The sequence below is a fragment of the Lutjanus erythropterus genome, chromosome 11, assembly GCF_056507025.1.
Source record: "Lutjanus erythropterus isolate fLutEry1 chromosome 11, fLutEry1.hap2, whole genome shotgun sequence".
Taxonomy (NCBI): domain Eukaryota; kingdom Metazoa; phylum Chordata; class Actinopteri; order Lutjaniformes; family Lutjanidae; genus Lutjanus; species Lutjanus erythropterus.
Window position 1 is genome coordinate 19000515 of NC_139327.1, and position 27865 is coordinate 19028379.

Here is a 27865-nt window from a genome sequence, read left to right on the forward strand (position 1 = left end):
ATTTATTTAGCCCAAAAATATGGAAAATTGATGTGGGGATTTGCAGCTCTTGCTTCTTTTTTGTATCACACTTAAATGTAAAGTCTCTGAGACATTTCAAATACTTTATAGATAAACTAGGAGCTGATAAAGCAGCAGAATACTGCCACAATAATGACTAATAATAACTCTTATCAAGACTATTATAAGCAGGGGTTAAATTGGGATTTGTTGTGTGTCTGTGTGTGTGGTAGCAGGGGGGATGTGGGTCTGTGGTTTCAGGATGGCCATGTGTGTGCAAAGACTAAGGTAGGAAGTGTTCCAACCCAAACATTTTTCTAGATAGTTGGCAGTGTATAAACTTTCTGTGAAATAAAAATAATCCTTTCAAATTACATAGCCAACAATAAAGTTATAGCATCATTCTGTAGAATCAAAACATTGTTTGCACAGAATATCAGAGCAGTTTACATTCTGTTATTAACCCTGTCATTTTCTGACCTGTTTTTCTCCCTCTGACAGAAATGACAAGTGACTGAGGCCGCTGCAGCTTTAGGCTTGACCTGATTTTGAAGGTGCCTTTACAGTGTATACCGCATTAAAAAATGCTTATCATGCCAATGTTTGGTATCATTTTTTTCATCATCATGTATATGACCTGACAACTATATTTTTCACTTTGACATACTATATCAATATGTTGGGCCCCAAAACACACAAAGAACATAAAATATTTAAAAAATTCATAAAATTTTTGATCATATCTCTGTTTTTATTCCATCGTAAAATTATAAAAAATGGTGTTTCAGGCCAGCACTTTATGCTGTGGCCTCTTGATCTCTCCTACTGAGATTTGATCACACTGGTGTGACTGGAGACTTTAGATGGTTTAAAGAAACCTATTGACAGAAAAAAGGGAAACCCAGTGAAAGTTCTGATGTTTGCAAGTTCTTACATTACCTCATCTAGACCTGTTTTCTCTACAACTCAGAATAAGAAAGAGAAAAGTGTAAAAATATAAACACTGTTGAAGATGTGTGAAGTTAAGCGTCCCTGATCACAGAGAAGAGTGTGGGCCTTTGTGCTGCGGCTGAGCATCAGACAGCTCTGGCTCATTTTAACCTCTGATTTTAAGACAGATAAAAGGCAGGTTCCTTTCAGAGGTTGATGAAATTATCTAGTTACACTGCACTACATGGGTATTGTGTAGCCCTTTATTACAAGGTCATCGATTCCCATGATGATACATTACATAAGAGTGTAAAAAATACTGTTAGGGTACTCAATATCCATGAGAAACCACATCATCATGCTGTGTTGGGATTTATAAAGTGTCTTTGCAGCAAAAAACAAACCTCAGCAAATCAAGAGCCCTTTTATCCACCACCCTTTAACACATCATCCCTGTGAAACATAATGTTCATGCTCAACAGTTAAAGAAGCCATTTCACAAATATAATTCATAATCAAAATTATTTATTCTTATTCGTATTGAAAAATGTCAATTATAAAATGCTGATAGTGTCGACTAACATTACCACTGTCCATACACAACATATAAAATACTAAACTTCTTTAAAATATATATAAATGCGGCCATGTGTTTGGTTTCGAGGCTTGTGTCTCATAGAGGGAACAACAGTTTGTGGGTGAGATGTTAGCATGACAAATACCTCCGTTCACTGGGAAGCGTACAGCAACAGCTCATCTGTGTCACTGTCAGCTCTGCAGCCTGTAAACCTACAGCTGTTCACCTGCTATTACAGTTATATTTCTTTATCAAATACAGTCAGACTGTCGCAATCAGTCAAATAATATACAAATCAAATATATGGATTTTAGAAAACATTCAAAACTAAATTATAAAAAAAAGAAACATTTTCAGTTCACACTCATAATAATGATTTATGTTTTGCCTCCTAACAGCAAATCTTCAGCTTGATAATACATGTGCTTATACATGCACATACTTGGTATAGAGTCATTAGAAAATATGGATCACGGAGGCTCCATTCTGTCAGCTCATTTATTTAAGTGAATATGAGATGACCAGCCAGAGCATTACGTCATCTCTGTGCAATAGCTCTGCACTGAGGACCTCTGCTGGTGAAACAACATTATGACATGTTGAGGAACATGTGGGTGACACAGTAACTTACAGCATCACTGCTGCACAACATGGCCTCATCATATCAGGCCTGTGGCCTCTGCTATAGATAGAGGGAGCTAGCTGCACAGTGGTAGGCATGAAACACAGTACCATTGTGATTTGGGCAAATTGCATTCTTTTATGAGTAGGACCTTTGCCAAAACTAACAAATAATTCATAACAATAAAATATAAAAAGTGCCTATAATCATCTCCTTCATAAATGAAGTTTGCATATGTGAATCCAAGGCCAGATTACGACTCATTGGAATGGAAGTGATGCAAAGAGAGATGTAGTTGGTTTGCAGGAATATTGATTGTGAACATTCAGACCAGCTTATGCTGGTAGTCTTGCAGCAGCGATCAAAATGCTTGAGTTAAAATGTAAAATAATACTCACACTAATTATATTTGAATATTAGTGAAAATATAGATCTGACTTAAAATAAAAATGTGCATTATTGCAACCACTGATACAGAGAGGATGATCTTATCTGAGAAAAAGAAGTTGTTCCCCACTGATTCAGCCAGACGTTCAAAACAAATAAATGTCAGTCCAACAAGAAATAGAGAGGAGAGAAAAAGAAGAGACAGGGGTGGAACTAAAAGTTAAACGTATGTTTTAACATGTTTGTACATTACAAAAAGCTACAGTTTATAGATAGCTGTTAGACAGACATGCATCTGTTTTAGAGAAGCAGCATCAGTGTGTAACGGTTTAGAAGTGGGGTCTGCGGACCAACAGCGGTCCTTGAATGGGTTGTAGGGGTCCCCAGCAAAAGGAATATTATTTTTTAACTTTTATCAATTTTTTTGAAAGTTGAAACAACAAGGGAAGAAACAGGTTTGGTTATTTTGACTGATTATAATTTCTAGTGATCCTAGTTTGATCAGTTGTTGATTATGAGGACTATTATCGAAAAAAAAAAAAAAAAGCCTCAGAAGGGATTCCTTAAGATCTCTCAACTTAGTCAGTGGTCTAATGTGCATCTATTGTTGGGGTCCTTGACATGAAAAAGTTTGGTTAACCCCTGGTGTACCAGATTGTGGGTCTCTGATAAAGTAGAAGCATCCCTGTTCCCTGAACAAAGGCCAAGGGTGGGAGGTGGAGAGGGGGAGACAAGCACAGATTTTGCACCTATGTCAAGGTTTGGTCAGTGTCCTGGATGTGTGGCCATGTTGGAGATACTGGGATGTAAACAAACAAAATGAATTACACCCTGAGTATTCAATTCAAGACAATTTTAGGATGATTAAACCACAGAAAAGTTAAGGAAAACATGAAAGAAAACGTGGAACATTTTGAGAAACTAAGGTTAACATGTGGTGAAGATCTGTGGCTCCTCAATGATGTGTATTGTGAACGGCAAGGTAGGTGATCAACTGATCTTTACATTTTGAAAATGTAACTAAGACTTTCAGGATTTTGAGCCGGATAGTCTACTAGTACAACTTTTTAATGCTGATCTGTCATAAACATATAAACAATTTAAACATTCCACTTCAACCATTTATTTAAGAAGTCAACTTATACGAGACTAGTTCGTTATTCTGAAAAGCTTACATGGCTGACCAAAATTTTTAGCAACAATACTTTGAAATAGTTGCAAGTTTGGTTGCGCTGTTTGTGTTCAGTACCTCCAACATGGCCAACCCCTGCATTGTTAACATGCTGTGAAAACACTCTATAAGGAATAAGAAAGTTGGAAATTGTAACAGCTTAGTTGTTGCGAGATTTAGCGACGCTTAAGCCACTCATGATACATAAACAAATAAAAAATTAAGTAAATAGCTTAATCATGAAACTTGAATATCAATCTTTTGATCTGTTATAAATGATTACATTATAAAGTGTGCTTCTGAACATGAGCTACAAATACTACAAGTGTAAACAGAAGTTCATTTTTTGTTGACCTGATGAACATCCATCTCAGCTCTTTGCTGTTACGTTGATACGAGCAGAGTTCTGTAAACCATCTCGTGTTTAACAGAGAGATCTAGCAGTGTGGCTGCTGATCTGTTGGGATCAGTTACACCATGAAATGCATGTGTCCTTCTGCACCCGTAACCATAACATCCATCCAGATTCGCATGGCCTCAGGGGACGGAGCCACCATGTAGTACACCCGATCGTGGGTCTTCAGACTGAAGGTCAGCGAGGGATTGGGGCTCTTGGAAGCCGAAATGAAAGCAATTTTGAGAAAAAAGCGAAATAATGGGAGAATAGAAGGGAGAAGGGTGAGGTTGTGCATGTGTGGGAGGAAGAGAAACAAATGGAGGGAGAAGAGGAGAATAGAAACAGATGTCAACAATATTCAAAGAAAATGAAGCATGTGTGGATGATGCCACATGTTAAAAATCACAAGCACAGACACACACATTCACATAACCAGACTTACTTTGTGTGCATTCTTCAGATGGTCGTAGTACACCTCCTCTATAGCCTGGAAGTAAATGACTCCTTTCATCTTGGTCTCATGCTTGTCTGCAGCGAGAAATGTAAACAGAACTGTTTATGGATACTCTCTGTGATCAAAGCTCATTCTCACCATCCAAAGTATGCCGGCACAGTTTAAAGGGATAGTTTGGATTATTTAAAGTGGGGTTGTGTGAGGAACGTCTCGACAGTCAATACACTACCTACAGTAGATGCTGGTTGGCATGCTCAAAGTTTGGAGAACAGAGAGGAGCACCAACATGGAAGCAAAGTAATATACTGCTGTGGACAGAGACAGGAATAAAAGGTATTTTGGCCACTTAAAAAGGGTCCACCTAAAAAATTGGTATATTTAGAATATTTTCCCAGCTTTACCTCGCTGCAGACAGACTTTTCCAACTGGAAACCACCATTATATGAGCCAAATGTCACTCCAAACCAACCAAACGTCATGGACAAAATCAAGGGTCAATGTCTTTTTACCTTTCAGAACACAGGAGTTGCTGGTCTACCACTGCCTTGATCTGTAACTTTCTTAAATTGTTGTGTGAGTATGGTATTTTAAAATATTAGTTTTGATTCACTGAAGTCACACAAACAAACTAACAGATTGATTCTCCTCTCTGCCTTTCCAAACTGGTGCTGACCTCCATCTACTGTAAGGCAATACACTGGTAAATATCTCCAACCCTATTTCAAAAATTCCAAACTATCCCTTTAAAAAGTGACATCACTGTTGCAGTAACTCTATCTCACATTTTAAACTGCACATTTCTGACAGAGAATCGAGAGAAAAAGCTACTCACCTGCATAGTAGGTGAGCGTCCTGCGATTCTGGTCGAAGACGAACCAGCGTTTCTTCCAGGTCTTGATCTTGCCGCCCATTTTGACCAGGAAGCCTCGACAAGTTTTATCTGTGATGGCCAGATGGAAGCAGGCATCAGGATTGTGCCCGGCTGCCTCAATATGGCCGTGAAGATCAAAGTCGTCTTTCCTTACAGGGAGGTAGCGAGTCAACAGCCGGGACTGTGGAAAAACCATTGAGATTCACAGATGTAAACTTTGTACACTACTTTGTTCAGAAAAATGTACATGGCGACAAAAACGCCAGGTTTGAATCTCTTCTCATCAGTTGTTGTGAGTACCTGTGATCTCTGTTTCTCCCTGAGCTTCACCTCTCTCTCTACAAGTTTCTGTCTCCTGCTCGTCTCCTCCTGCAGTCGTTTCTCCAGTTCCTCTCTTCTTCTTCGCTCTTCCTCCAGAGCCTGCCTGCGCATCTCCATCTCACGCTCCTGTAGAGGCCACAGAGTGTATATTACATCTACCACCAAACACACACATCTATATAATCTCTTGTTGTTAATTTATTAGGTACACTGGTAACACTTTATTTGAAGTAACACTTTATTTTTGAAAGACAAAGTTGATATTGCTTGAGATGTCTTAACATTAAACCAAGTCAAAAATATCTTTGTTATAACAAATTGACATTGTCAGACTGTTTAACTTTATGTTTTAACATAATAATTAAACTGTCATATGTGGTTTGTTTTGGCATGGACAAAATATCAGAAACTCTCAATTTAACAGCATGCTGAACTATAGCCTTAAAAATGAAGTTAAATGCAGAAGAATTAAAAATTCTAAACAAATAATGAACTAGGCGTATTAAGTTAACTGGCAAATGAGTGTATACAGTAAGTTGTGGTCAGGTTTGGCACAGTACCCGATGCTCAAGGAGCCTCTGCTTCTCCACCTGGGCCTCTCGGAGTAAACGCTCCATCTCCTCGAGCTTCGCCATATTAGACGTACTGGCACTGAGGGCAAATGGAAAAGACAGGTTGTCAGAAACATGACAAACAAGATTTCCTTGATAAGGGAGACATGCAGTCCAGTTTGTGGAACATATATCATAAGCTAAAACCAACTCAAGTCATTTGTATCAATAACTAACTTACATCAGACCCGCACATATGAAAATAAGGATCTGGATTGTATGTGTATTTGTTTAACAGCCATTTTCCTGTTTCTCTCCATTATGTGAGAGGGTGATTCTTTCCAGCGAAAGGGGGCACAGCCTTGGTGCTTAATGACTTAATGCTGGTCTGATGTATAGAATGAATATAATAAAAAGAGCCAGTTTTGCCATTGCAAAGAACACTAATACAAAGGCTCATAGCTGAATTTGATAAAGTGTATGCAGCTGTTTGTGTGAAAGCATAAGAACAGCTGGATGTCATGTGGATAGCTTTGTCTCTGTCTCAGCTTCTTCGAAAGTATTTCCTCTTTCTGCTTCCTCTTCAGAATATCTCTCCTGAACATCATCTGCGGCCTTTGTGCTCTAACTTCTTTCTAAAAATACAACTTCTCTTCTTCAGATTCACACATATTCGCTCTGTCTACACTTTTCAAAGTAACCTTTCATCCGTGTGCCTCTAACCTAGAGATGTTGTCTGGGGAGCAGGCAGAGAAGCTGGTCTCCAGGCTGTCAGAGCTGTCCACACTGACAGTGTCTGAGGCCTGGCTGTTGTCTGGGTACGAGAAGGCGTCCAAGAACACGTTGGGCTCAGAGACCATCCTGCTGCAGAAATCACTTCTTCTCTGTCTGTCTTCACTCATGTGTGCATGGCTGTTGCTTGCTGACAGAAGAGAATATTACAGTTACTAAGTGGAAATGCCCTCAGCATGCATGATCTAATATCATAGTACCACATAACAGCAACAGGGCTGCAATTCATTAACTAGTTGGCCGAGTGAAACGGCATCTTGTGATCATAATTTTATAAAATACGTTTGCAGCAGCTGGGACAATTCACAAACTGCAGTCCATCAGGGAAGAGAAAGATAATGTCAGTGTCTACTGAATTAAGCTGAGCTCACTTTGTTGAAGCACTCAGACAGGGTCGTACCAACAAAGATTAATTTACTCTCACATTAGTTCTTATGCAAAAACTAGGTTTAAAATGAGTAAATCCATATTTAAAAGTAAGCAGAGCTCTGTTGCATAATTAAAAACTTATCTCCATTTAGTAAATCACAGATTATGATGATATAAACTGAGTTTACTGATTATGGTGATGCTAAATTAGCCAAAGTAAAAAAATAAAATAAAAATTGAGTGCTGTTGTCATCCAGTATGTAGAGAAGAATGCAGGAAACCATCAAGGCTGCTCTGTACTACTAAACACAACATGTTATTGTTTGCTAGCTAGCTTAAAAGTTCAATAAACATTACATTGTAAGCTTAAAAGCTAAAAGTTTATTTAGCCTTATCATGACTAAATAAGAGACACAATCCTTAATTCTTACAAATCTTACACAGTAAGAAAAAGGAATGTGATTATTTTGCTCATTAAATCCCACAAAGCTAGCTATTTTTAAAGTCCTCAAGTTTAAGTTCAAAGTTAACATTGGATCACATTTAAAATTGGAGTTTAATTTTTTGGTGCAACACAATTAAATTTAATCTTGAACCATGATTTACAGGTTTAAAGATGAATCTTTGTTGGTGCAACCCAGCTCCAGTCATCAAGAAAACACTATATGAACACATGAAAAAAAAACATTTCCATACAAATACTGCAGTATCTAACATAATGTATTTCTTGCATGACTCATTACATATAGCTAATGAATTATACATAGCTCACATATCAAAGGATTATATGTACTGCCATATGAATAAAGATACTTGAATGCGGGACTTATTTTGAGCAGGCTGTGCAGATGAATAACTTGCCTCAAAGTCATGAATTCCAACTAATTATTGCAGTATAATGTAGAGTACTTCTGTCAAAACATATCAGATATCAGATTTGGTCTAAGCGTGGCTCCCTTTGTGCATCACTACACAGAATTTCCTGTCCTGATTTCTGTACAGTATAATGCCTGAAGTCTAAAGCTGGTCACACACACACAGTATAGACTTGACGCAGACAAGATGCGACCGTCAGCTGCTCTGACTCACTCTTGGGAAGACGGCGAGTGTTCAGGTCCCGGGGAGAGAAGCTGAAGCCTTGTGGGATGACACTGCCACAGCTGGAGCTTTGGGACAGAGGCAGGTGGGTCTGAGGAGGAAACAGCAGCACACATACAGGTCAAGACCAGGCTATACAAAGGATAGGGCTGGGATGAAAGGTTAGGTTGTAGTTTTACATTTTGTTTATGTCTGTATGTCTATTTGGTGCCACTAAGGGTTATTTTCATTACTGATTGATCTGCCAATAGTTCTCAAAATTGACTGATAAACCATTTACTTTATAAAATATTTAAAAAAATGTGAATAAAAAATATTTATCTCAGTTTCCCAGAGCCTAAAGTGGTCTTCAAATTTCTTTTTTGTCCAAAAAGCAGTCCAAAGCCCAAAGACTTATATCCTTATAGCAATCCTTATATTTAAGAAGCTGGAACCAGCAGATGCTTGACACTTTTGCTTGAAAAATGGGTGAATTGATGATTAGATTATCAATAATCAATACCAATAATCTTCTCCTGATCAACTGATTGATTACTTGACTAATTGTTGCAGCTGTACTGCCCATCATGTCTGGTGTAGAGGGTTGGATGGAAGAAGACAAGGGAATTGGGAGGCAAAGAAACTGCTGTTATATTTTTTCTTGTGTCACTTTTGTGATTGTGATGTTGCCTCCGCTACAGTAAATAAACCATAAAAAATTGATCATAAAAATGGGCCAAGCTATAAAATGTTCACATACAGCTACAAAGCTTTTCTCAATCACAAAGCACCTCGTGAGCTGGATGGGTGTTTCAGACCAGAGTGAAACTAAGAATTCCTGTTTGGGTGGATCATACTCCTGGGACAAAAATGTTCTGGATAAAAATAATGAGGTAGATGAAACTCCCCTCTCCTGCAGTCCAGAATCAGAACGAGCACCATCATTTTGAAACTATTTTTTGCAAACTTTGCTGATTTTAATCAAATATTCCAGTATCTCGCTTTCAAAATCTGGGTTATCCTTGCTTTAACTAAGAGAAAACAGATCAATGAGGTCTTTTGAGCAGATTAGAAACACAGTTTTCAGATTAGAAACACCCATCTTGATCCTACTATATCCAACCTTTAATGTCTGCTAAAGGAAAAAAAAAAAACGTAATGACCTTGGGAGGAAGCGTGCGTCCCAGGGATCTGCCGTAAGAGTTGAGGAGCTGCTGGCTCCTCTTATGAGGTAGGCTGTCACTCGGGTGGGAGGAGTTTTCTTTGCTGCTTCTTCTTCTTTCCTTCAGAGACTGCAAGTGCTGCAGTGATCACAGAAATAAGATGAATCACAAAACAGGGAAATAACAGGACTTCCTGTCAGAGACGCTGGGTCTCATGCATGAATGTTTTCTTACTTTTCTCTTATATTTTATTTTTCTCCTTACACAAAGCAATAAGAGCAAAAAAAGATAATAATAAGAATAATAAGATCCTACATGGGATTCATGAAAAAGCTAACAGTCAAGCCTGTTCCCATCTGAGTAAGTTGCTTGTTTGGTCTTTAATTGGATGCACACACCAGGAAATTTGCACTTAGAGTACTGAAACACCCCAATATGCCCATATAAGGACAGCGGACTTAAGTGTCGTGTGCAAACAGTTGCAACTGTGCAAACTTTTGAACTGATTTATTTTCTACTGAGGAAGGTGGAGATGGTCAATACATGTGCTGAGTAGTATATGTAAAATGGATGTACTGTGGTGTTAATTTGAAAACTTTTAGGAGCACCCAACACTTCCATGACGTCTGCGGCTGTCCATGAGCATAATACAGACTTCATACAGTTTTTTTTAACAGTGGACTGGGATATGGCAGACATATCACCAAACAAGTTTCAGATTTCAGTAACCAGGAAAGCGATAGCCTTGAGTACTTGCAGATGAGATGGATTAGATCATTTTTCCTCTGATCTGAGTTGAGGAATGAAAGAATCTTGGTAACCTAATCATGTTAGAGTGTAAACATTTACAATTATTAAATGAATAAATAGTATAATTATTCACATGCACAATTTCAAATCAAATATGTGTGTGTCTGAGTGATTCATGCATGAGGCTGTGTGAGAAAGTTTGACTGTAACTGACACGCACCTCTGTGATGGCTACAGGGTTGTTGGTGAAGGTCTGCCCCTCAGACAGCTCTGCATACTTTCCTTCCAAAGCCGCCAGTTTCTCTCTTTCCTGCAGACGTCAGGATCGGATGTTCAAGTAAATAAAATCAAATATTTACAATATCAGCATGCAAGGAATGCTCTTACCTTCTGAAGCATGACAAGTAAATTGTTTTTCTCTCTCTGGAAATTCTCTCTTTCTTGCTGAGCCTGTAAAGTAATCTGCGAGGACTGTTTCTTCAGCGTCATGATTCTTTCCTGTGACAAACAAACAGCACAACATCACTACACAACACCCTGCAACTTACTTATATGAAGAAAAGTCATGCTGTTACACTAGCAGAGGTGTTTTATTATGAAGCAGCAGCAGTGAACAAGAGAAAATTCATATTCTGGGGTGGGAAAATTCCTTTTTGTGAGATTTTTCTTTTCTTACAACAACTGCATCTTCTCTTCTCTGTGTCTCTCACCCTTGATTGTAAAAACAATTAATTCTCTCTGTCTTTATTTCTATGCAAATAGTATTTCATGCTTACCATTGCTGGTATTCTTGTTTCTTGTAATTAGTTCATGCTTTGTGCTGCAAATCTCACAATTTTGCAGCTTTATTTTCATGCACAACCTGTAGTAAGATTAATGACAACAGACCACAATGTAGTAATTGAGAAGTGATCACCACAAAAACTTCTTAAAGGGTCTATATGTGCTTCAAAAGATCTGCTGTATGAATGTTTTACAGGAATATTTCTGTGGGCTTATCACTGAAACCTGACGGTAAGAAACGATCCTGAACTTCTGGGACCTTGAAGATACAGTCTGGTGGCTTGAATATGCCCGGAAAAGTCCATACTAATATAAAGATCTACAGTACTTCAGCTGAACCAAAAAATAGCGCACATTTCATTCTGTTATTGTGCTCCAAGAATACCCGCAGTAGTAGTTGTGGTGTGAATATTTTTGGCTGAAAATTAGACATTTAAAAGTGATGCGGTGCCAGCACTAACTGCGGTGGTAAACATGCACTTCATGCTACATGCACACTCACAAAAACTCACTCACTGTACCTTGCGTGTGACAGTGAGGCGCTGACACTCGGCGATCTCTCGCAGCAGCTCTTGGCTCTGATTCTCTTTTTCCTCACTCTGATTAATTTCTCTCTCCAGCTTCTGAAACTCCAAATCCTCCAAACTTTTAGTCTGCTCCTCAGCCTCCTGAGAGACAGCACACACAAAAACACAAACAAAATACCCAAATTATAAGGTAAAAGTACATTAATATATGAGGTTCAAGGTTTAGGAATGTTTAATACAAGGTTTAAGCATTTAATTTAACAAATTCCATGTCCTTCCAAGTGATGTGAGGTTTAAGGTTATTTTAGCTTTCCACCAAATTGGAGTCAGATGCGAAAACAATTTTTTTACACATGGCAACTATTTGGCCCCCTTTCCAAATGTGGGTCTAAGCGGTACCAAAGCTGAAACAGAAGTTGTGAAGGGATCCTGGATTACAGAAAACAAGGTCAAGAGGGATAATAAAGGCACAAAAAGAAACAAACTGGGGAGAAAAGAAAAACAGACTGTACAGGTGAAAAATGAGAACTGGGGTATTATCTGTGTTTTTGTGCTGACTGCTACCATGAGGTAATTCTGGAGAATTCAGAGCAAACTGTCGCATTTTGTCCAGCAGAGATGTTTCAGGGAGTTCTGCCACCTGGTTTATCAAAAAAGATATTGCAGCTAACAGGTCCAGACACAGAAAGACAACATCTTTTTATAACGTTGTTTGGAGACAACTTCACGTTTCTTGTCATGTAGACAATTTTAGGTGAGTGTGTTTTAAAAGGGGTTTCAAGCTGTTTTGCAGATCCCAGTTGTGATGAACCTTCTTGGTCTGGTGTTGTAAGCATTTCCTCTTGGAAGCATCATTTGTTTGCTTGGTTTTAAAGAAAATGTAACTGAATGTATTCTAGAGGAAGCTGTGGTTGAACCGAACTGACCCCTGAGTGGCTTTAGACTCTAAGGACACACGTCCGCAGACTTATGTTGCATTCAAGTGCTCCTCATTTCCCCAGCCGGGAAGTCGTTCTTCTGACTTTGTTAATGAGCTTTTAAGAAGTGATGTGGAAACAACATGAAGTAGTGTAGTGTTGTTGTACTTGTTATAGCAAGTGGCTTGTTCACCTCTGTCCAGTGGCTCCCTGTGGCTTTGACAAAAATATATGGAAATTACTATCGTTTTTTTCTTTCTTTCTTTTAAAAGAATCATCATTGTTTTAGGCCTCCACTTGTAAAATTCTGTAGCCAATACACCAAAAAGTTGTTATATTTTGTCTACTAAAATGTGCCTTTGTCTACTTTGTCTTGACTCTCCCTCGGCTGGCTACAGATGCCAAATCCAAAAACAGAAAAGTCTCTTGAGGGAAATAGAGAATATAATAGTTGTGGTTCCAGACAGATTATTTATTTATTGGCCTTTGAGAGTAAAGGTTGCAGACCCCTGTTCTAGCGTCTGGGTTATGGGTTGGCTGAGAAAAGCATCTCAGTAAGTTTTCAATTTGAAGTTTTATGTTACACAGCGATTTTACCTCAGAGTTACTGCAGCATTAGTACATTCCCTAAAAGCACTAATATTTTGCTTTACCTGACTTATTATCAGGGTTAATTCTAGTAAATAACTTTTCTAACTAATTTAGGTCTACATGGACAGCAACCGATGGTTACAACCTTACTGCATATTGAAAAAAAAAATGTTTCTGCATATATGACTCCAACAGATCTCAGCAAATCATGTGACACAATCTTTGATGACTTTTCAAGTTGTTGTTCCCATTAATTTTTCTCAGTTGGCAAATAATGACTGCACGATTAGTCCTGATGCCTTTTACACCTCTGACCACTGTGTGCTGAAGGACAAACTAGTTAAGCTGTAAGGTCGTTCACGGTTTGAACATTTTACATATTTATATACCTGTGACTTCTCAGTGTGGCTCTTCTTCTCAGTACTATGAATCTTCTCCTTCAGTTGGTCCAGAAGCTCCTTTTCCCTCTGCAGCTGGGCCATCTCTGACTCCTGCTCCCCCTCCAGCAGAGCACACTCCACCTCCATCTGCAGCAAGTAGAGTAAAAACAACAACCTAAGAAATCTGTTGACTTAAAATGAAACAAAATGCACAGTTTCTGATGGCTGCTTTGATCTGCAACACCACAGAACATAAAACAGCTTACTTCATTAGTTTTACTGCTTTGAGTGTGAGTGATAAAATACTTTACAGTGCTCTTAAGTTGTCACGCAGTCATCATCAGCCTATGTGACACTAGATAAAAACAAACACTGTCAGGCTGCTCTGGAGTCAGCTGTGTTTATATGCTGCACCTCTCGGACAGACTCTTCCATCTGGTTGTCCAGGTCTTTGATCTTCTGCTCCAGCTCCTCTATGTTGTTCAGGACTTGGATCCTCTCTTCTTCTATATGCGTTACTTCCTGTTTCAGCTGCATGCTCTCCAAAGCCTGTAGTGACATAAGGAATGTGTATAAATGCCTGCCTCTGCAGACTTTGTGAATACACACATACAGCCTCATACTCATTAGGGATGAAATGAATCAATGAATACCCAGGTTCACAATAACACAGGATAAATTAGGTTAGTAGTATTTTAGTCGCCATAATCATGATATGAAATTTTCATACTGTTTCATCTTTATTGCTGTACATTTAAGAAATACAGAGAAGACGTGCTGCGCATAAAATCCACATCATGAAGTTTATTGTTCGTAGCTTCTCTTGCTGATTGCAATTTTGCAGATATGCCTGTACAAATGTACTGATAAGGCTGTTCTGTTAAACAAATAATTTTATTAACAATATTATATATTTTCTTTAACATGTTAAATTTTTTATATACATACTGTCAAGCAATTATAAAAATGAAAACCGAGAAAATAAAGAATAAAAATTAAATAAATAGCTAAATAAACATCAGTACTGTTCAGTGTCAGTCAGTTGCTTAATGTTTTAATATAATCAGTCAGTTAGGGGAAGGTTGTATAAACACCTGTCAGAGAGGTCTTCTTGTCCTCATAAATGTTTTCCATTGTGCTAAATTTAAATATAAATCACCTGTTTTCTGCATTTAATGTTATGTAAAAAAAATTCATATCTGTAAACATATATGGCGATGCTGTTATATTTGTAATAAGCCCATATCAGGCTGATATATATCAATATATTGGTTTGGATCTCATTCAAAGTTCCAGAGAGTTTTGATACCATGAGAAACCACTTTTTTCCATGAATCCAGTATGTTGTTAAACTAATTTGCCAGCCAGTAGAATCAGTTTTTCTGAATTAGACGACAGCAGCTGCTGTTTTAACTCATCCACAGCTGGATCACTGACAACAGGATTCTTTTCCACTTAGTGTAATGGAAATCTCTATCAGTGCACTCCACTGCCAGCCATGCCAAAGTACTCCCACATCTCTCAGCAGCTACCAGCATTCATTCATACTCATATATACTAAATGTGGGTGCATTAACGGCTCCTGTATTGTCTGTTTTTTGTCCATATAGGAGTCAGGGGGTTTGTTTTTGCGGCCAGAGCCTGATGTGGATTTATAGTTTCCCCGGCAGGTTGTGAGCACTCTTTCTTCCTGCACACACACTGCTCAGAGGAATGCAGGAGATGGAGGAGAGGGTATTTAGAGTCTGTAAAACTCACACTCACTGTCACAACTGACACACTGCAGACATGGTGGTCTCAACTTGGAAATCTAATGTCTGAGTTTGAAAATGGTGTCTTTCACATAAAAACCATCACCTTTGTTGATGTTTTAACTACATTTTCATCTTCACAAGGTCTTCCAGCCATTTAGCCTCAGTATATAGCTCAAAACATCTGGAAAAACGTATGACTTTTCCATGCATATACACTAGCGTTCTTCCACTCACACACACACACACACACCCACAGTCGTGCATGTGCGCACACACACACACACACACACACACACACACACACATGCACGCACTAATTCTCTGTGGAATAAAGTCATTTCCTGCCCCCCCCCACTCCTTGAACAGTTTGAATGGCTGAGTGCTGAAACAAAACTAGGGCTTCTTCATTAAAACCAGACACACCGCTACGTTGTTACTGCGCTAGAGTGGAAAAAAAAAACTGCACTTACAGAGACAGTAAGTAATTCAGAGGACTGAGGACTGGGACAGTGGAGGAGGTGACTGCCTGGGAGATAAAATTACTGCATTTGATAGATCTGATGTATTCATATTTGTAAATAAACATGTTCATTCACTTCCCAGTATGTGCGGTGAGGCTTCCCGATTTAACACATTAAAAAATGTTTATGAGGGAAAATATGAGGTTAACTCGTAGTAACATTAAAGCTGTGAGGAGATCTTGTGTGTTTGATTCTTTGATTTCTCTGTTTATGCGTCTGAACAACCCACATAAACAGGAAATGTACAAACTGTTAACTGCACGCACTTACAGCCCAATGACTTTCAGGAATCTACCTCAGCCAGAAGAGGTTTATGTTGTGTTGAATAATACTGTGTGGGATAAAAACTACAAGTGATCATCGTGCGACGGATGTGCTGTCAGCATATGAGTCAACGTCTGTGTAAGAGCGTCATGCCACACATGTTTGCACTTTTCATCCAGACAAATCCAGTCTAAACCAAATTTGAAGCAAAGTTTGTCATTGTGCATTGTACTATGATTGTGTTTTTGGACCACATTAACCCGCTTCAACCCTGCTGGGTGTTTCTAAGAAAATAGGGAAAAAATGGCTCCACCAATATGTAGGGCTGAACCCTTACTTCTTAAACATTAGTACTTTCCTAACAACTGTCTTTAATGAATATAACTCGTTACTTTCGTCAAACATAAATGTAATTGATGGTGCTGTTACACTGCTGCTCGACCGGCAATTAATGTGCAGGTGTGTGCCTCGCTTTGTGCACAGCAAACTGTTTTGAATTTTGGAAATTATTACAATAGATTTTCGATAATGCTCTGGGATTACTGGAGCTGTTTGGATCACAAGAGCCGGAAACAATCCTACACAGCCACCACTAGAATCCACACATCTACCAGTACAGTAAAGCTGCATTATAGATGCCTTGAACATAATTGTATATATATTTCCTACATTGTTCACATACTAACACATTTGGTATCTTTATAATCTGCAGTAGATTTTAAAATGAGGTTCTCTGGAAAGGGAAATGAAAGCATTTATCCTGAAATTATAACAGGTAAACAAACAAAGATCAACACTCTATCAGCAGTGTGATAATCTGCATTCCACAGTACGGGTGTGTCCCATTAGTGTTCGCTACAGCTTGGTCTTCTCTTTCTCACTTTATCACTCATTCTGTAGCAGGACATAACCCAGACAAGGCAAAGGAGGGATGCGAAGACAGCAAATAAGAGAAGGACAAGGTGCGGACAGACTTGGTCCAGATGTCTCTTTTTCATCAACATATTCAGTTCAAGTGATTCAGCCGATTCATAAACTTAACACCCTATGTTTAACAGGGCATTTTCACAGCGGACATTTTGAAAAGTCATGCAGGAGAAAAAGCACAGGTGTTACTAATAACATCAATGAAGGATCTGTTCTTATCCAAGTGTCCCAGTGAGCCATGACAACATGCACAACAGCTAAATGGAATTCAGATGTTATTAATTATATTTGTTTTATATCGGTGCTCCCCTGCTACCAGTAATGTTAAAACGCAATGGCCTATTGTTAAAGAAAAAAAGAAGAAGAAAGAAAAAAACTTTTTATGAATAGTAACTGCTACAACTAATGCTTATTTTCATTATCAATTAATCTGTAGTTTATTTTCATAATTTACTGATCAGTCTCCAAAATTATCAATAGTCCAAACCCAAAGACTCCTTATCTACAATCATACAATCATGACGAAGTAGTAAATCCCCTCATTTATGAAGCCAGAACCAGCAAACTGTTTTGCTTGAAAAATGATTTTAACAATTAATAGATTTTTATTATTTGATTGATTATCAAATAATAGGCTGCTATTTTTTTTCTATTGACTAATCCATTATTTGACAAATCACTGGAACTCTATTATATCAGTAAAGCAAAGACTGTCAGCAAACGTGCTCCTCGATGTAGCTTTTTAGCCTCTTTATGCTCATTGATTTGGTGCAACAACTTCACTATTTTGTTTCAATCTCATATTTCTCTCACTCACCTAATTTTCAGCTGCAGCTGTCAGCAAAATAAAAACTCTGACAAACCTACTGTACACTACCAGCCAAGCACCGAAGTGAACGAAGCGGACAAAGTTACTAGCTAGCTGGTTAACATAGTGGAGCATTTAGTAACTAGACACTCAAATATTTTGTGAAGTTTGTGAGAAACAAAAGTAGAGTGAATACTGACAAAACTGTTTTCTAGGGGGTCTTTGAGTGGGTTGTTGGAGGTCCCCAGCAAAAGTTTGTATCTAATATTTTAACTTTTATCAAATCTTTTGTAAGTCAGAACAACAAGGAATGAAATAAGTGTGGTTGTTTTGATTGGTTGTAATAAATAGTGATCCTTGTATGATCATTGATTAACTATTAAGACTTTATTGTCTCCTTTCAATCTGGGGGTTTGTGGTTTAATGTTTATCTGTTGTGGGGGTTCTTGACATGAAAATGTTTGGGAACATCTGCACTAACCAGTGTGACATCAGTTTATATAGTACTTGACATAAAAACATTAATGCAGTTTATGAGAGACCGAATAAGACTGATTAGACTAATTAATGTCCCGTTCTGTTAATGTAGCAGAACTAACATCCTGCTGGAGGAACTAACATCCAGTGAACTAACATGCACAATAACAGCACCCTGACAGTGACTGACCTGAATGCAACTAAACCTAAATTAGCTTCATTGGTAACACGTTGTAGTTTTTATGCTTATTTGTTTGTTTTTTGTTCTGTTGTAAAGCACTATGATGACAATTTGGGAGTTATGATTTTGGGATATATAAATGACCTTTCAGTAACTGAATTTGGATTTTTTTAGTTGAGATACTTGACTGGGATTTAATTTAATTCCCCACTTCTTAAAATGTGTCATTATTTAATTTTACCTCCTGACCTGTTTATGTGGATCTCTTGATAAACATGAATTTTGGTGAAACTCACTTTGGCTCTGTGGTGGGTGGAGGGCGACGGGGCGCTGCTGTTCAGGCTGATGGCGGGTGAGTGGGACCTGGCGTCTCTGTAGCTGCTCTGCTGGCGCTGGCTGACTTGCTGCTCCTCAGAGAGTTGTAAGTCTCGGCTGGCTTTGGCCCCAAAGCAGCTCTCTGGAGCGGTGCTGCTGGGGGAGTCAGAGAACACCGACTCATCGTCTGACACCTGCAACTTCTCCAACTCCTTATTGATCTTCTGCAGGTCAGAGACTGCTGAGCCCGCTGGCTCTCTCTCCACATGACCCAACTCAGTGCACAGGTTTAAGATGGTCTCCAGACGCTGGCACTCCTGCAGACAGATGACCCAAATGACCCATACTTATTTTACAATGTTTGAGTTACATTACTGTTAACTTTTTGTTTTCAAATCAAAGATGTTATCAAATTGTTAAAGGGACAGCTCGCTGCAAAATCAAAAATACAGATTTTTCCTCCTAACTGAAGTGCTCAGTATAAATTAGAGGAATTTAACAGTTTTTTCAATGAAATCCACTGCTATTCCTGACTTGTCCACTGGGGTTGCGCTGTCATAATAAGAGTAGCAGGCCCTGCTGTTACACACTATTATACCATCCCACATGCTTACATATAGGACATGTGACACAGCACTGTCAAGTGTAGGCTACTGTTCACGCAGAAGCTACCGGTGAAAAATGTCTGTCTCAAAAAGTAGAAAAGTGGATACAGAGTGTCAGTTTCTATTTCTTTACAGAGGTAGATGTGAAGCTGACGTGCTTAGTGTGTTCACAGCCTCTTTCAGTTGCTCAAGGAATGAAATACTCAGCGTCTCTATCAAACTAATCATGGTGAAAAATACAAGAACTTGCACAGAAAACTGAGAACAGAGAGGATAAATTAATTATTGCCAAGTCTGAGGAAACAACAGTCTGTTCTTAGCTAGCTACCTTATTGCAAACAAAACTGCACAAGCATCAAAGTCTAATCCGAGGGTGAGTTTGTGAAACATGCATGCTGAAGGCTGCCTACATTGTTTGCCATGACAAATTTCATTTTCAGAATGTACTCGTACCTCTTTACACTACAAGAAAAGGAAAAGGGATATGTTGTCATTTATAGGTTATTATGCAGTGGTTTTAATGGCCCAGTCCACTTGAGATCCAGTTGGTTATATGTGTCCAACAAACTAAAATTACTTTGACAACCCAGTTTGGCTTGTTTTGGTGTGAGCTGAGGTTTAGAGGTATCAGCTGTAGAGATCGCTTGAATATACTGAACTAGGTGGCACTCTGGTGCTCAAAGCACCAAAAAAATACAGCTGAAACAGGAGTCTCTCTTCAATAAGCAGATACACGCTTGCTTCTGTGCAGTGATACGGTTGGTGAGTATAGTTTGGTAGAAAGAAAATAGTTCCTAACTGCTCACAATGATGTCTGTAAATTATCTTGAGTAATTAGAAAGAGATATTGCTTTTTAGTTTTTCTAATGTACTTTTTGGTGCTTTGAGCACCACAAGCCAAGTGCTACCTAGTTCCATATTTGAGAGAAGGTGGACATCTCTGCGGCAGATTTCTCCAAAACTCACACAAAAACAATCCAGATGGTTAAATACCACTACAGTCCAGTTGATTTCTAATGAAAGTGGATGAATCAGTTTAAAGAGGAAGCTCACCAGTCTCTGCACTTTCTGCTCCCTGAGTCGCTCATCTCTCTGGTGCTGATGATAGTCTCTCAGCTCCTCTTTCCCGTTTAAAGAGCTGATACTGCCGACTCTCTGCCCAGGACCCAGTCCACTCTTCCCAAAGGACAACCTCCTCTCTCCGAAGCTCAGATCCAAGCCTGTCCCGTCCAGGTCTACACCCAAAGAGCTTAGAGAAGCAAGGCTGGCCCTCCTGGGAGTGCTGGGCATGCTGGCTGGTACGGTCACATCTGGTGGCTGCTCCAGGGAGGAGAGGCTGCGTCGTGCCCCTGCCGAGCCCACTCTGTGAGAACCAACTGAGTGGCGTGACGGCAGCGACAGGGCCGGGGGGTCCACTGCGTTGTGAAGCCGTGGCAGAGAGCGGCTGTGCATCCCCAGGCTGGTGAGGGAGCCAGTGGAGTATTTCCTCTGCCGGGAGTCTCCTCCAGCTTTGCCCTGAGAGTAGAGTTCCAATTTGGTGCATTTTCGTTGACAACTGATAATTGATTAATTATTCATAACTAATTAGATCCTAAACACAGATCATTTTCTCAATTTAAGTTCAAACAATTCTAGCCACACATTAGTTGTAAAACTAATTAATTAGTAATTAATTCATGAAGCGCAAATCATTTTAATGAGCAGAATAATAAATAATAAGGCTTGTGCTCAAAAGGGTTGTTCTTATTCCACAAATGTCTCCGCCAAACAAAACCATATCAAATGGGATACAATTATTGCCACTTCGAGATTAACAAGGCTGACCAAACCAAACTGCCCTGTAAAAATAAACCATTTGTTTTAACTTAAAAAAGTTTGTTCGGGCTTTTAAGTTGACTGGATTTGAAAAGACAAATTGAGGTAGTTTTGTAATAATTCAAATCAAACTTTTCTAGTCAAATAAACTTAATATAAATTCAGTTGTACTCGAGAAAACATGTTGGGAGTGTTTTTATTGTTGTGAAACAAGCAACCCTGACTTATTTCATGGTCTGCTCACACAACCAGTGGCAAAACGTCAGGCTACAAGTCATTTTCAATGAGCCAGCAACATGAAGCCACAAACTGATGACCAACATCAATCAAATGTGAGTTGGCCTCAACTTCCTTTAGTGCTCAAATGATGCAGTAACTGGTTGTGACCAATCACAACCAAACATATGTTTTTGCTTTGCCACCATTGTATCCAATCTGTACATGACTCCCGTGCTGTGTAAACAATGGAAGAAAAAACATATTCTTGCTGTTAGCCAGTTTTATTTAACCCAATCCTTTTTTCTTACGGCGACATCAACAAAAAAATGCAGCTTGAGGATCCACACAAGACACAAGCGCTCACTGAAGTCAAGAAGAGTTACAGCAGCACCTGACTGGCAACTCGACAACAGTATAGCTAGCCATGTTTAGTTGTTTTGTAGCTGCGTTGCCATTAATGTGAAATGGTAAAGGTTATTTGAGACACAAAGTAAGTATCCATCATATGTTTTCTTTAAAGATTAAAATAGAAGGGTGTCCGGAGACTCTCTCTAACAATGCACAGTACATTCAACTCATCACTTCAAGTTAGAAGAACTCATGTTGATAAGTTTTGAAAGTAAATATTCAAAATCTTAATTTTCTTTCTTTACATTATTTAATTTTTAACTGGAGTAACTAAAACTTCCATGTTAATGTTAAGCTAATGAGAAAAGATTAGCTAGTTCCATTAAATTCCTGTATGATTTTTTACAGTGTGTGAGAAAACCTATGAGCTCCAGAGAAATGGCACTTTTGGCAGAATTTAAATTCTCAGAGGTGATTAATCGATTAATGATTAATCATCCCTACCTGAGAGTAGAGCCTGCGGCCCATGCGAGGGCTGGACGGCACACTGGCTGCTCCACTTTTGACCCTGGGAGATCGAGGTAGGGGATGCCCGTAGGAGGAGAGCAGAGAGCTTCCATCAGCCGAGAGGAGCAGACTGTCCTGTGACTGGTGGCGAGAGTGAGGGTGGCGGAGCAAGCCGTTATGGCTCAGCTGGCGTTCACCTTGGCGAGGTGATGGAGGCACGCTGCTGCTGGTCATGTAGGAGAAAGGTCTGGAGGCAGACGGAGGCCGATCAGTGTTGCTGAGGACCGACAGCGGCCTGCTGGGCTGGGATCCAACAGGTGCGGGCACGCTGAGGTACTTGCGGCTGCACTCAGCTGCCCTCAGACTGGCCTCCAGAGCGCTCTTCCTGCGCTGCAGCGTCTCCATCAGCTCCTGAAGCTCTGCCTTAGAGCGGGAGCCCCTCAGCATCGTCCCACCCACTGAGCCACCGCCACCGTGCTCGATCTTCACACAGTCTGTAACAGAGAGAAAGTCATCAGAGCATGAACTCCTGCCTTTGTGTGGACGATGGAACAGAGTCAAGTTTAATGTGACTTCTTTAATAAGCACCAGCACAGCTCAGAGCAGTGCTATCAGACATGTGCTGAGTGAGGAGGGGAAAACCAGTGAAGAATGTACACTCATACAGCTCTGAGCCCAATACAAACATTGGCTAAATCAGTGGTTAAGCTTCTTCTAAAAATGGAAGAATGCTGGTGGACCAAGACAAACCAGAATGCATCACAGTCTCGACTGCAAGAGAAGTCCAGAGGACACCCTCACTGAGGCCCAAATATCTGAGCAAGCAGTGTGAGGACACTGACTGGAGTCATGAGCGGTTGGACGCTGAATAATCATATAATTACAGAGTTCATCTGATAATTAAGAATGTCTACCTCCTGTTTTATAAATCAATTCTGGGCCCTCAAAAGGACTTTGAGTCTGCTAGGCTGAATAAAAGCTGGATTATTAACTTCAGATCTAGACCAAGGCTAGTCCACTTCAATAGCAAGAGAAACTGGGGGATTGTGGGCCAAACAGAATACTTTGTCAATAAACAGCAGAATTTTTTTAATAGTATAATGTTTATAGCTACATTAGTACATGGAATAAACTAGTCATGCACTTCCCTTTTCCTTCACTTTAATAGAGTCATTATAATCAACTCCAGACAGCAGCCAGGAGGAATGCTCTGGTAACAAGGTTACATCTAAAAAAAACCAAGGAGATGTGAGGTGTTATACTCACAGGTTCAAAGCCACAAATGTAAAAAACAACATGAATATAAAAAAAACAGTATCCATCAGACTAACAGTCCTATTTATAATATCCTCAACAACAGACATGAGGCTCTTATAGCAGACCATATACTTGTTAAAGGTGAAAACAGTAAAACAGTATCCAGACTACACTAAGAGAGCATATTTGAATCATCTTTAAACAGATTTGTAGTCGATGCACCAACTGTAAAATTCAGTATTTGTTTTGTTTTTTTTTTTGGTCGGGTGGGCAACGATTAAATCTTCATTATAAAAAACACAACGCCAGAAGTCCTCTTATGTCATGACAGAGTTTCGTCCTGCCAGTGGCTTCTTCTCTGAAAAAAACAGCTGGATATGCTAGCTAACGTTGTCCAAGTCTGACCACAAATAACAAACACAGAACATTTAATGAGTGCAAAATTGTTGCAACACAATAGATGAACATCGACCACTGCAATCTGTGAATATGATCTTATTCCCTGATCGGCCGATTGCAGTCAACATGGCAAATACCAGCTGATACCAATTTCAGGCCAATAAATCTGTGCACCCCTACCTAGTGTGAGTATGCTATTCAGTTTGATCTTTTTTGTTTCGTGTGTATTTTTCACCTGATCATTTTTTGAAAATATAGATCAGAATCCTGTTCCAAGAGGTAAGTTTGATTAAAAGTGGCTTTAAGTGGCTAAAACATGCACTGCTGCTGACCCTGTTCACAGCAGTTCATTGCTTAGCTGCACTGGGACTCCTGCTGACCACCATCTACTGTAGGTAATACAATGACTGTATAACTGAGACAACAATAGCTTAAAAAATCCAAACTATCCTTTTAAGAGACATGCAAATAAATATTACATGTGAAATGTATGATCTAAAACTGTAGATTACTGTGAGATTCAGTGTTGAGTGACCCAATTAAAGCGATCAGTATTTCATCTAATTGTCACTAGAAAACAAAAGAAGTGTCCTTGTCTTACCAGAGCCGTAGCCCAGAGTGGCGACAGCGCTCCTTTGAGGCAGCATGCTGTTCATCACACTGACCTCTTTTCTCTGATTCAGTCTGAGGATGCAGGATTCAGCTGGGCCGTGCGTGCTTTGTTCCCTAAAAGAAGAAATCAATATAAAACTCACAAACATGAAAAGACTGCAAAAAATATCAGCTTCTTTCATTTTTTGTATTGTCACAAAGAGTTACACATCATATAAAACTGATGTGTCCTTAGTTTGCCTTTTGGAATACAAATAAGTAAATCTGTTCAACTTTCCTTCCTAACACCAGTTATGTATATTCCAGAAACTTTATACAGTAGCATCTTTTTATCTAGAAACAAAAGATTTAAAGAACATCACAGTGAGCAGACTTGGTGCCCCTTGTGGCCCTTCAGCTTATTCTATAAAAACTCTACAACAATACCTTGATTTAAGCAGATAGTTCAGATGTGCATATTTAAACAGAAAGAAAGAAAGAAAGAAAAACTTTCCTTAAGACTAAGTAGGAAAACAGATCCAGAGGAAACTTTTTATGCCTGGCTCAGTGTTCCCAATAAAAACCAAGTCTGAAAAGCAGCTCTCCGAGCCTTAATTGATCTTTTAGCCCCAAACTCATGACCAGTCCACGAAAGTATTCCCTCAGAGCCCCAGACCCGTTGAGACAGCAGCCAAAGGTAGAGGGGTCAAGCTGGGTGAACGTGGACTGGTACTGCTTGAGGACATGAGGTTTCCTGTAGCTCATGCTGAAATCATTAGTCCATCAACTCAACATTTATTACAATTCTAAACAGTAAGACCTGACATTTTTCTCATTTATTAAGTAAAAATACCAAATATTGCAGCTTATACCTTCTCTGTCACTATTTCATATCATTATAATTTAAATGCTCTCTCATTTTGCAACTAACAATTATTTTCATTATCCGTTGATTATTTTCACTATTAATTGATTGATCTTTTACACTGGATTGCACCAACAAACACTAATTTAAGCTAAGATTAGTTCTCATGACAGATTAGCAAAACTAGGTTTAAACTAGTTTTCTGATTCAAAATTAAGCAGAGCTCTGTTGTACAGTTCAAGACTAATCTCAGTTTAGTAAGTCCAAATTTAATAAATCAGCTATTAAAACGGTTGGCAACTAATTTACTTTTGGTTGACTAATGAATTAATCAACTAATTGATAATAAACATTATCAGTAGATTGGATGATGACGAAAACAGCGCTATTATAGCCTCAAAGCCCAGGTTTTTCCACTGAAGAGATTGAGCAGCTGAGAGCACAAAAAGAAATTCTTCTTTACGATAAAAGTGACAGAAGAGAAAAGATACGTAAAAAAAATAAATAAATAAATACATCTTCAGGTTCTCACACTCCAGGTTTAACTAACAGAAATCATAAAGATCAGATTGGGTTAGGATATTATAGGTATTAGGTACAGCATTTTAGGTTCCACGTACAATAGTGGGATTTTAAAAGTCAGACTGTTTCCTGAATCCACAGACAGCACACACACACACACACACACACACACACACACACACACACAGAAAGACAGAGACGGCTGATCCAAGACTTTCTGCTCCTGCTGTCTGGAGAGAGAGAGGGCCTACAGGAAGTAGGGTATCCTTTTACACAGTCACACAATCAATCAGCATGAGTTCATTCTCCAGACCGCCTGAAAAAAAAGAAGAGGGGGGAAAAAAAACCCAGCCTCAAGTCAGGAGCAAGAGTTTCACAGCATCAGCCAGACTACAGACAGACCAGAGTAGTGCAGATCATAAACACAGAGAGATGTAAACAGTTTGAGGAATAGACCCTGATAGCATGTTATTCATCTAATGTGTGGTAACACTGTGAAGATAAACACTTTGACTGTTGCATAAGACTCAAACTGTTGCTGCTCTGCAAGTCTTCACTAATTGTCCAGACAAACAGTTTTGTTTTCAGAGCTTTGCAAATGTGATTAGAATCAATCAAGTCAGCAGCTAAGGCATATTTTCATTTCTGAATAAACTTCTAAACTAACTAAACTAACTAATAACTAAACTTATCATGTTCTTGAATAATAACTATACCTATAAGTCATACAAAAATAGTGGAAAATTATAGAAAAACAGAGAAAAGCAGCAAATACATTAGGAATGTTTGATCAGCTACACTGCTAAAAACAAACAATTTGTTTTAACTTTAAAAAATTCAGCTCTTGGGCTGCCATAAAATTTAAAGTCGACTGAATTTGTAAAGACAAGTTGATGTAATTTAGAAACATTTCCAAAAAAAAGTATTCTAATCAAATAAACTTGATATTAATTCTGTTGTACTTGAGAAAACATGTTCAATAGGCTTGAGATACTGAGTTGAAGCAACAACTCACTGACAAACATTACAAATAAATCTTATAAATTTGAACTCACCGTTTCAAGTCAAAAGATTTTATATTAGAAGAACTCAAGTTCTGAAGTGTTCTGAAAATAAATGCTGGATGTTTTAAGTTGAATGAACTGAAAGAAATAAAACTTGTATATTTATATTAACGAGAAAAGATTAGTTGACTCCATTTTCTACAGTGTAACATCTATACTGTGCTTTTAATATATTCTGGTTCAACATTCACACACATACTGAACATGCAAACACCCAAGGATGTCGTCAACAGTTTGAAACTTTACTGATAATCACTGTTGGCTGTCGGCCACCCTGTCATTTTCCAGCAATGTTAAGCTAGTGGAGATAAACACAGAGTCAGTCACCACCGTGTAACGATGACAGCTCAATATACATTCACTAAAGGTTTATTGCCTGAGATTAGACATTTTTCTGCCATTTCTATAGATGCTCTACATTTGGCAACAACTGTGCATTCAGTGGTTTGATAAAAAATCCCTTTAGGCTACTTGAGCTGTACTTTAAAGGGCTGTAAAGTCTGACATAGCAGTATAAAAATGCAGCCATGTGATGTTCCAGAAGCATCACAGTTTGAATCAACCAGATCATTTAGGACCTGAATGAACCAACTTTTGCATAAAATAAGAGTGACTAACCTTTGTTTTCTGTCCCATTCACATAGTTGCTCCTGAGTTTTTTGTCACGTTTTCTGTTCCTGGGGGCTGAAGTCCTTTCTCGCTCTCTGTATGAAACAGCAGAGTGAAGTCTTCCCATGACAAAAGAGCAGACAGGAGACCCTCTCCCCTCCTGTCCCCTCCCACCTCAACTCTCTGC

General features: G+C 38.9%; 1 protein-coding gene across 1 annotated transcript; it reads right to left on the reverse strand.

Moving 5' to 3' along the window:
* Positions 1 to 1438: 1438 nt before the first annotated feature.
* phldb2a (pleckstrin homology-like domain, family B, member 2a) lies at positions 1439 to 27839 on the reverse strand. Its single transcript, XM_084731151.1, has 18 exons — positions 27688 to 27839; positions 24629 to 24753; positions 22369 to 22865; positions 20536 to 20997; positions 18859 to 19194; positions 14045 to 14179; positions 13640 to 13777; positions 11737 to 11883; positions 10820 to 10930; positions 10653 to 10742; positions 9683 to 9820; positions 8532 to 8631; positions 7005 to 7203; positions 6291 to 6381; positions 5710 to 5856; positions 5371 to 5590; positions 4527 to 4612; positions 1439 to 4298 (listed from the first exon to the last, which is right to left on the reverse strand). Exons 2-18 carry the CDS (start codon positions 24681 to 24683, stop codon positions 4158 to 4160), a joined length of 3093 nt encoding a protein of 1030 aa, XP_084587277.1. The 5' UTR covers positions 24684 to 24753; positions 27688 to 27839; the 3' UTR covers positions 1439 to 4157.
* Positions 27840 to 27865: the final 26 nt, after the last annotated feature.

Excerpts from the sequence above, each read along its gene's own strand:
- phldb2a (XM_084731151.1), bottom strand. The coding sequence starts at position 24,683 with ATGAACAGCATGCTGCCTCAAAGGAGCGCTGTCGCCACTCTGGGCTAC. Across the intron at positions 13,778-14,044 it reads TGGAAGAGTCTGTCCGAGAG|ATGGAGGTGGAGTGTGCTCT; the intron begins GTGCAGCATATA and ends TACTTGCTGCAG. Across the intron at positions 10,931-11,736 it reads GCCTCACTGTCACACGCAAG|GAAAGAATCATGACGCTGAA; the intron begins GTACAGTGAGTG and ends TGTTTGTCACAG.